Source organism: Helianthus annuus, chromosome 12, assembly GCF_002127325.2.
Source record: "Helianthus annuus cultivar XRQ/B chromosome 12, HanXRQr2.0-SUNRISE, whole genome shotgun sequence".
NCBI lineage: Eukaryota > Viridiplantae > Streptophyta > Magnoliopsida > Asterales > Asteraceae > Helianthus > Helianthus annuus.
In genome coordinates this window covers 110,704,027-110,714,762 of record NC_035444.2, presented here as the reverse complement: position 1 = coordinate 110,714,762, position 10,736 = coordinate 110,704,027, and the positions used below count along the sequence as shown (strand labels likewise).

At 38.9% G+C, this 10,736-nt stretch overlaps 1 protein-coding gene across 1 annotated transcript; it reads right to left on the bottom strand.

The window, feature by feature from the left end:
* Window positions 1–1,140: 1,140 nt before the first annotated feature.
* LOC110897086 (ethylene-responsive transcription factor ERF098) lies at window positions 1,141–1,878 on the bottom strand. The gene has a single exon (XM_022143983.2). It carries the CDS (start codon window positions 1,794–1,796, stop codon window positions 1,371–1,373), a length of 426 nt encoding a protein of 141 aa, XP_021999675.1. The 5' UTR covers window positions 1,797–1,878; the 3' UTR covers window positions 1,141–1,370.
* Window positions 1,879–10,736: the final 8,858 nt, after the last annotated feature.

Here is a 10,736-nt window from a genome sequence, read left to right as displayed (position 1 = left end):
AACATATTTCTCTAAGTACCCATCACATGGGTCTCCAAGTATTTCTTCTTTCCAAGAACTCTCCATATATTCATGTATATTTCTTGTATCCCTTCTCTTGTATTTTTCTAGCATTTTTCTCTATCTCAAAATGAGGCACAAAGCCTACTATTTTTACAAGAGATGTGAGTTATGAAAAGTTTCTCTTAAATGGTGATTTATTAGAGACATAAAACTCTAGGGTAGTGTTTGGTATGCAGGAATGAGAGGTGGAATGGAATGGATGATTACGAGGGAATGAAGGAAAGGGTGTTTGGTTGGTCAATGGAATGAAATCACCCATTCCAAAATGCATTCCATTCCCTCAAAATCATTCCTTCCATCCCCCATGTTTTTTTTCCATTCCATCACCTCTTGCACCATTCATCAACAACACCACAACCCACCACCTTCGCCACAACCCACCACCACCACCACCCACCACCGACGCCATCGCCACCACCCGCCACCACCTCACCCCGACAACCACCGCCGCCACCCACTCGCCACCGTTATCACCCACAGCTGCCACCAACAGCTAACGACACTTGCCGCCCCCGCCCACCACCATCGTCGACGCCACCACCAACCGTTGCCGCCGCCACCAACCGCCACCTCTGCTGCCACCCACCACCAACGACCACCTTGCCACCACCACTACTCGTCGTTGCCGCCGCACCGCCACTCGCCGCCACCACCACCACCCATTGCCGCTGCCGACACCCACCACCGCCACCTATAACCACCCACAATCACTACCACCGACCACCACCACTCACCGCTGATTTTATTACTCCGTTTTTCTTGCCTACCGAACAATACACAATAATAACTCATTCCATTCACACATGGTAACCAAACAAGACATGGAATGGTAATGATCCATTGCATTCCCTCGTCTATTCCATTACCTCGTCCATTCCATTTCTTCGTCCATTCCATTACCCCATACCAAACAGACCCTAGTAAAGTTTCACTTAATTAGGTATTTAATTAGAGAAATAAAAACTCTAATAAAAGCTAATCAAGTGACATAAAAACTCTACTCAAGAGTTTGTCACCATGAAGAGTCCCATAAATTATCACTAAATTAATTTCCATTCACATTATTCTAATTTTCCAACACTAATAATCCACTTTATAAGAATAAGTATATATATTCGATTAAGTTTATTCGTATCATCTTATCAAAGTTATTAACGTGAAACACATATAAAATGTTTAACAGATAGTTCAAAGGAAAACTGTTTGTTACTCTTAGAGGTAATGATTGCACTTTCTAGCAACTGTATATATTGATACTCTTAGAGGTTATTCTGTTTGATTCAGAAAACATGAGCAAAAACCAGAGGTTAGTTTTTCTTCTCCTGTGATGTTTGATAAAGAAGATCCTGTAAAAGACGATCGTCGAGGTACTCAAATACGATCACATTTTTCTCTCTTCCGGCAGATGAACCTCCGGAAGCAGTTGAATATGACCTTGCAGACGTCTTGTAAGAAGGAGGTTCAGGTAGTTTCGATAAGTACTCATTAGGAAAATTGAGGGTAGCAAGATGACTGCGAAGGTTGAAAGCTGCTTGATCATAAGCACGAGCTGCATCTTCAGCAGTATCAAATGTTCCGAGCCATGTCCTCTGCCCGTTTTTGTTCGGATCACGTATCTCGGCTGCGTACTTACCCCATGGTCGCTTCCTGACGCCACGGTATCGGACCTCTTCGCTGTCCTTCCTATCATCATAATGCATGCTTTTTCCCTTAGAAGAACTGCCACCTTCCATATCTATACGTAATTACCTAGCTGTGTGTTTGCTATTTTTGTGATTGTTGTTGTTGCTTTCCTACTGATATCGATCATCATATATAGGGGATTAAAAAGTATTGAGGATGCAAAGATGGGTTTTGACTATTCAACTTGGGTGTCTTGTTCATAAATGCAAAAGAAATTTCGGAAATTTCGTCCAAATCTATGTTAATAAAGCAACTTTTTAGCATAAATATGATTCTAATTCTAGATGCTTAAAATTAATTCTAGATGCTTAAAATAATTGTTTACATAAGACTATATACTCTTTTAGTTTCTAACGCTATCTAGTGTGGGGATAACTCCTCCACCACTTCAGCAGGGTCTCATACCCAATATTTTTGTAACCGTACCGGACGACGAACTGGCCGTCTTAGTGGTTCATTGGTCGGATCGGTTGAAACGGTTGAACCGGATTTAAGAATCATATAATAAAATTAAGATATATTAGTTTAAAGAGTATATAACTATTTTGGCCCCTATGGTTTAGACGGTCTAAGCATTGTAGCCCAAAAAAGAATCTTTTAACATATCAGACGTCGAGTTTGCATTTTATAACGGTTTGACCACTAACACTAACATTTGTTACTTTTTTTGCAGTTAAGTGTAAGAGTAATTAGGTCATTATTTATCTCAGGGGTTGTTTTTGATAATTACAAAGTTTTTTTTTTAATATTTAAGAGATTATTGATGCAATTACTCAAGTTTTTTTTTTATTTTTTCATTATTTTCATGATTATTATTTAACAAAATATGTTTTATATATACAAATAAATATGTATTTTCATTAAGCGTTTGTTTTTTTTATAAATGTCCATTTTAAAATCATTTGTTTTTAACTTTTTTCTAACCGTCTATCGTTTTTAAAGTTATTCAATTTCTAACCGTTTATTTATTATAATCGTTCTTCTTAAAATTGTTTGTCTTTTAAAGTTTTTTTTTAAACAATTCTTTTATTCCGTTCTTTTTAAAATCATTTTTAAAGTTTTTAAACAATTCCTTTTTAAGTCGTTGATTTTTAAAAGCGTTTCTTTTTAAATGGTTCCTTCTAGAACCGTTTTTGAAATCGTTCATTTTTGAAACTTTGTATTCTGTTTACTTATAGCTGTTAGGGAAAAGGAGAAAATGAACGATTATTACAAGGAATTTAAAAGCTATCAATTTTAAACGAAGATTTAAAAAAAAACCGACCTTTATAAAAAAACAAAACCTTAAAAAAAAACAAGTTAACAAATGGAAGGTTTAAAAAAAAAGCACGAATTTAATAAACGAAAGGTTAAAAAAGTAACGAATTTTGAATAAACAAACGTTCCAAAGAAATGGAAGATTTGAAAAAAAAATAAACCATTTAAAAAAGTTTGAAAAATGAACGATTTTTTTGCAAACCTATTATTAGAATGTTTCATCTTTTTTTCAAATCTTACATTTTTTATACACTTTGGTTTGTAAAATTTTAAAAATGAACGACTTAAAAGAGTGAGTTGTTTAAAAATGTTTAAAAAACAAACAATTTAAAAAAAAAGTTATAAAATGAAATATTTACAAACGACTTTAAAAAGAACGATTTTAAAGAACAAACGGTTTAAAAATGAACAATTTTAAAAACAATAGACGGTTTAAATAAAATGTTAAAAAATAATTATTTTTTAAAACGGCTTTATAAAAACAAACGGTTAATGAAATAATATTTATTTGTATATTTAAAACGTATTTTGTTAAATAATAATCGTGAAAATAACGAAATAATAAAAAAAAACTTTAGTAATTGTATTAATAATCTCTTAAATATTAAAAGAACTTTGTAATTATCAAAAATAGCCCCTAAAGTATATAATGACCTAATTACCCTTACACTTAACTGCAAAAAATAACAAAGTTAGTGTTAGGAGGCAAAACCGTTATAAAATGCAACCTCAAGGTCTGATATGTTAAAAGATTCTTTTTGTTCTGAAAGTGTTAAACTAGCTAAACCACATGGGCCAAAACAGTAATTTACTCTAGTTTAAAAATGAATTCTCTAAGTTTAATAGTACCTAATTTTATATATTTATTTATTATAACATATGTAACCTAATTGACTTATCAATTTTTTTATTAAAAAATAACTTAATTCTGTTTATTTTTACATGACATAAAATAATAACCATTATTTAAGTAAAAAATGAAAGTTTGTACGTGGGTCTAATTCAAAAGCAAAATAACCATTTGTTTCATTAGGGTTTTAGTGATGTACTGGGTAGCTCAAGCTTAATAAATTGCCTAAAATACAATATAACTTAAAGGGTTAAAAGGTAAAAGGGTTTGGAATTTGACCAACTGTCGTGAACAACAAAAAGCATGAGACACTGGTCACATCACACTTTACGTGTGAACTCCCCACTCAGCTGTAAAAGGAACATGTGGGGAGGTATATCCTTTTACCCGCAAGTACGAAGCCTTTAATCTACCAAAAAGGGCAAGCCCTCCAATGCAACCTTGAATCACTAGTCAAAGGTTTCTCCTTATAGTTATCCCCTTCTCTATAAATGACAACATATTGTCATTCAGCTGGCTACTCTCAGAAATCTCACTTCTTCTCTCTAGAACTTGTTCATTGCATGTTCTATTCTTCAGTTACTTTAATACAATTACATTACACACAAACATTTTGGGTTGAAGATTCATCAAACCAGAATTTAAAGCAAGCAATAACAAAGTGATACAATCCTACTTATTGCATACGTGGGGGGACCCCCCCCCCCAATCTGCGTTAGGCAAACCGAAACCCTTGAACCCGTTTGCCTAACCAGTCTAACCACTGTCCTTGGTCTTATATTTATTGTAGCAACAAGTTGGCGCCCACCGTGGGGCTACGCCGCTAAGTTTATCATAAAAGACTAGTAGTGTAGCTCCAACTTCATAAAGTTCATGTCTGAAAGCGAGTCTCCTAGTGAGGTGAATCAAGTATCTCGTACTTCAACAGCTAATGTTGGCCAAACACCACCAGCTACATCTACTCCATTTTCTACTCCGGGGAGCACTCTAATAGGGACCATGTTCCCGGAGTTCTCCTTTTTTTCAGACACCAACCCCTTCTCGCTCAGGGGTTCCTTCTCCTCAAATCGGTGCTACAAGTGCGCCAGAACGCATCAATTTGACACCCGAAGGAGTAGCAAACAACTTCCTAAATTTGAGATCTCTTCTCAACCAGTATGTGAGCCAAAAAAGAGAAAAAGGAGTAAGAATAAGGCTGGACTATGATAAGCCTGAACCTTTGTTGTCACCAGGGCCACCCCCACCTCCTTTTAGCCGCTCACAACCCACTACGTCCCGATTCGAAGCTGGTCCTAGTTACCTTCCACCTAACCCAAGTCCCTATACTGTTAGAAGACAAGATCCGATAGCTTTTCCCTTGTTAACCTCCCATCCAGTTGGTACTGGTGCACCGTTGGTACGTGAGACAACTCTAAATCAACTTTTGCAGTCACCAGCTTCAAGCCTTTCCCTTCCCATGTCCACAACATGGGAATAAGCCTTAGTCGTTCTCCCAATGGTTCGAAGTGCAGCCATGAGCGTTCCCATGGGAATGAACTACATAGCTACACCCGAAAGTCTTCAAGGCTTTAATCTGATGCCGCAAATGATGGCCCAAATGATGGCACACTTTTCTTGGCAACACTTCATCAACCAAGTGTTAACCGTCCACCAAGGAAACACAAGCAATAATCCGGCCTCACGAGTAGAAGAAGATCTTGCCAAACCCTACAAGCTAAGCAATTTGTCTAGTTTTTCCCAACAAATTTCTGATTATGATTTTCAAACCCGAATTAAGATGCCATCCCACATAAGAACGTATGACGGAACTGAAGACCCCGAAGACTACCTCCAAATCTTTACCGGGGCAGCAAGGATTGAAAAGTAGTCCCATGCCGAGTGTTGGCTCATGTTCATGCAAACCCTTGTAGGGTCTGCCCGGATATGGTTCAATGACCTACCCGAAAGAAGCATTCGAACCTTTGACGACCTGAACAAAGGTTTCCTGGCCAACTTTTCACAGCAACAGAGGTATGTCAAGATGCTACAGTGATTTTCCAGATCAAGCAACGAGACGATGAAAGCCTTAGAGATTTCATCGAAAGATATAAGAAAGAAGGGTTAACTTACGTAGGTGTTGATGACAAAATGAAGGTGGCAGGTTTCATGAATGTCATCACCTCCAAGTACCTCACTAGGGACTTCAATAAGTGCCTACCTAAAACCCTTGAGGAGAACCTCGAAAGGACTGAAGCTCACATTCGTGGGGAGGATGCCGTTAACATCAAAGAGCAAAGAAAAAGGGGTCCTTGTTGAAGAAGCATCAGTCCCAACAGGAACATGAGAAACTATGGTTCCTATGAAAAATGCTCTAGAAGTTCATATCCAAGAAGGCCTGAAGGCACGAACCCTCCAATCCGGGAAAAGACTGTGAACTTCACAGCCTTAACCAGGACCCCGCAAGAGATCTTAGCCACTAAAGAGGTAAAACATAGCTTCCAACCTCCTCGGCCCTTACCAAAGAGCAGTGTTGTAAAAGTCGCTAGGCGGTCCCTAGTCGGCCGACTGGGGAGTTGGGAGTAATCGGAGTACTCGGAGAGTACTCGGGGAGTACGCGGACATGGTAAATATAAAGAAAATTAATTGTTATAAATTATTTATGTGTTAAATAAGCATAATTCATGTCAACTGAGTATAATTTAAAATGAAACATGTTTAAAGTTCAAATATTTTGAATACAAGCCCGACTAGTCTGAGTACAAGGCCGAGTAGTCCGAGTATAAGGCCAAGTAGGCCGATTTTGACCGAGTTTGATCGATTAAAAGTCAACAAACCACGTTGACCGCCTAGACCGACTAGGCCGACTACGTCCAACTATGTCCGACTAGGCGCCGACTAGGCCGACTAGGCACCGAGTACTCCCGAGTAATCCCGAGGCCGACTAATTGAGACCGCCTAGGAGGAAGTCGCCTCGGAGGGGGTCCGAGGACCGAGTACTCGCCGAGTACTCGGCCGAGTAATCCGACTTTTACAACACTGCCAAAGAGTAAGAGAAATGAAAACTCTACCCAATACTGTGAGTTTCACGAAAAGAAAGGCCACCACACCAACGATTGTTTCCAGCTCAAGAAAAGAATCGAGGAAGCTGTTAAGTCCGGAGAACTTGCCCATTTGGTCAAAAAGGTAAGAGACAAAATGGCTGAAGGTAAGAGCAAGGAAGTGAACATGGTAAACTTTGATAGAGAAGCTTCCCACAAATGACCACGCTTGGAGGCTTGGGAGCTTCAATGTGTCTGTTCCCAGCAAGCCTTTGGCCAAATAACCCTTGATGAGCGTTCAAGGCTTTAGCAAGCTAGGTCCTCTATCAAAGGTATAGCCGATATACCTATCAAGCCTTTGAGCCAAATAACCCTTGATGTTTGCTTTACTGAAAGGAAAAATGGAAATAACCAAACCACTCACCTTCATGGTAATTAACATGCCTTCCAACTATGATGTCATCATAGGAAGGCCTGGGCAGAGTGAGTTTGGAATGGGGTTTCAGTTGGCCAAGGCACTGTGAAGTTCCCAACTGAACGAGGGGTAGCAACCCTTCAACCTACCAAAGAACCATTCCTGGTTGAAGGGGAAAGTTCAAAGAAAAATGTAGAGGATGAACAAGGATGGATCATTAACCCAAAATATCCTCAACAGAGGATAAGAGTAAGGGGGAAAGGGGTGAGGTAAATGTGACTCTTGTAGTGTAAGGTGGAAAGGGGTGAGGTAAATGTGCAGTTCATCGTGTCCGTATGTAGGTTGAGTAATCCGTATCGCCGTCCTCGAATGTCCCGAAGACTATCCCATCATTAGGAGGCATCCACTTGCTAAGTTGGGTACACGAAGGTGTAAATCAAAGTAGAATAATAATTAACCACTCAACAGGGTAATGGTGGGGGGGGGGGGGCTAATCTTGTGATCGGTGGAAATCGTGGTATGGTTGTTAGTGTTTCGTTTTATCGATTGCGGATCGAAGAAACATGAGGTTGGTGATGTTCATACGAAGAATTAAGCGAAAACAAAATCCAACAAATAACCGAAGAATTCCTCCAACTATTCTGTTCTCCAGAGGCATTTCCAGTAATGGTAGATGGCGACAACGACATGAAAGGAAAGCTCGTTACCTCATGGTCACGTGAGTATATCATTGGTCTAAAACAGAGTTTGGATAATAGAGTTTCGAGTTGTACAATGACAAACGCGTGTAACTATGACTGCTTCGTTTTTGGTAACGACGACTAGTGGAGATGATGGGGTTTGTTGACATGGACGCATGGGTATACTGTTCTCCTAAATTCGAGTTCGTTTGGGCCAGCTCTGGTCTACGTGAATGTTGTCGTGCCAACCGAATGTACGGAGGGTCAGATCTGAATTCTAGCTGTAACGGTAACATCATGTCGAGACAATCGCATGAATAGATAGAACACATAAAACGGTTGTCATAGCGGAGTGACAAGGAAATAGGAAAAAGAATTTCATTACTACTTTCCAAGTTTCGAGTAAACAGTTGAGTATCACAAAGAACGCATTAGGGCTAATAGACAACATGCTACTATCCTACCTAAACATACCATAAACAGCATACCATGCAAAAGTAATCTAGCAAGTAGGCAATACGAACATAAATCCTACCACCTAGAGTGTTGAGTCTTGCACGTGGAGCGAAGTGTCGTTGTGGATCGTTGAGCACTGAACTGGTTATAGTCTAGTTTTTGTCAAAAAGATTTCTCCCTTTTAAAACCAAGTTCACTATAAGCAATGGCTCTGATACCAATCTGTCACACCCCCAAAATCCACAAGCGGAGTATCACCGCAGGGAGCATGACTGATCAGGGTCGAGCCACCAATCATATTGAACAATATAAGTAAGTAAATAAAACCCAACACAAACAATATAATTGGTGTCAAACAATTTAGCAAAGTCTAAGTTAACAACGGAAGCATGAAGTTCAAAACCAAAATATATGTTTAAAGTTTCATAAAGTTTCTCATGAATACACAACGGTTCATGTCCCACAACGACTCCTTCTCCAATGCAAGCTTCAGCAAATAACCTAACGACCTGCAAAGCATGTAGTAACGTATCAACAAAAATGTTGGCGAGTTCACAGTTGGTTGTCTGTTTTAATGTTGTTCCAAAAACCATAAGTTGTTAAGTTGTTTCGAAAACCAAAAGTTATCCAGTTCCATGTTCCCATAACCATATACCGTGGGGGCTACCCCATGTTGTAAACCACTAGACCCGTTACCATATCGACTACTGACTTAAGTCATGTTTAAGTGCCCTGCATCAATGTCTATCATCATTGACAAAGTGCCCATTTATATTAGTCCACTCCCGTCCTCTGCGGCACGGTGTGAGGCTTGTCAGACCTAATAGCGCTATTTAACTAATGACCCGTTCGCCAATGGCACGGTGATTAAGTCGATATAAAAATGAGGGACTTCATGATAGATTTTTGTCTAGTAAGTTTAAGGTTGTTGTCCTACCCAAGGAGGACGGAGGTACGTATTCTACCCGAGGAGAATACGCAAATGATATCCCACCTAAGGGGGATAGTTGTTATTTAACCCATTTCCAAACCACCGGGAATCCCATGCTTTGACGAACGTGTGAATCACCTTTGGTTGCTCGGTTGGACTCTTAAAAATAGCTAACAGTCATGGTTGGTCAATCATGTCCTAGTATGATTACCAGTTAGTCCATTAGTGGTTTCAAATAGGGCACAAAGTACCTACACGCATCTACCACATAACATGCACTCACTTTGACAGTTCACGCCCATATATACATTCCACCTATAACTACTCAAGAGCAAGCACACGATACTTCACATAACACTTTCGTTGACGTATAACAAGTTAGATCATTATCAGATAACATAACCGACATTTAGACACGCAAATCACTACTTATATTGTTTCAGCTTTAACATCCAAAACTGGGCTATTTTCAGGTATTTTAATAAAATAGTTAACTTGTTCCAAAAATTCCCCAAATTTTAAAGAATGTTCTAAACGGTCCGCGTCACATTGTGTAAAATTCTCGGGACTCAATTCATTACCAATTAGTTTATAAGAATCATTTACCGGGCTGCAGTCAGATTCGTCACTTTCTGACTGTAGTCCATGGAAAATTCATTTAAAATTTATCGTAAGTCTGATTAACGAAATTCTAGTTGCAGAACTACGGCGACACCCGTGGCATCTATTGTATGAATTTCATGACCTAACTCTATCCAGATTTCAAGTTATGACAAAAAATATATCACACATTTTCTGCAGAAAAACGCAGCTTTTGCTGCTGTACAAAATGGACCTTTAAAAATAGCAAACGACCTCAAAAAATATGATTCCAGTGCCATTTGAAGCATTTTTCAAAAACGTATATTTTAGACTTCAGAAAATTAATTTTCGATTTATAATGATCCGTTTACAGCCAACTGAAGTTGGCTGTTTTTGTTAATCAACATGTTGTTTTACATTTAAACGACACCAAAATGCGTGTAAACGATCCCGACTCTTCCTAATAACAACCAACAGCAGGATAACCATCAATTACCATCTAACCATATCAAAATCACAAAACCCTAGGTATAAAACATCATGATTTTCACCAAAACTCAGCCAATGATCATGTATGCATACGTATCATCAATTAATTCACACACTCGCCTAATTATCCGAAACTAATCATGCAACAACAAAAACCCTAGCATAATAAATCAATATCACAGCCATATCTACACACTTTTCACACCATGAATCGCAATCCAATCAAAAATACTAGCCTTGGAGCGAATAGAAGGGCTAACGAGGAAGAAGGAGGCGAACAAGAAGCTGAAGAAGGATCTAGTTTGCGCAAGGG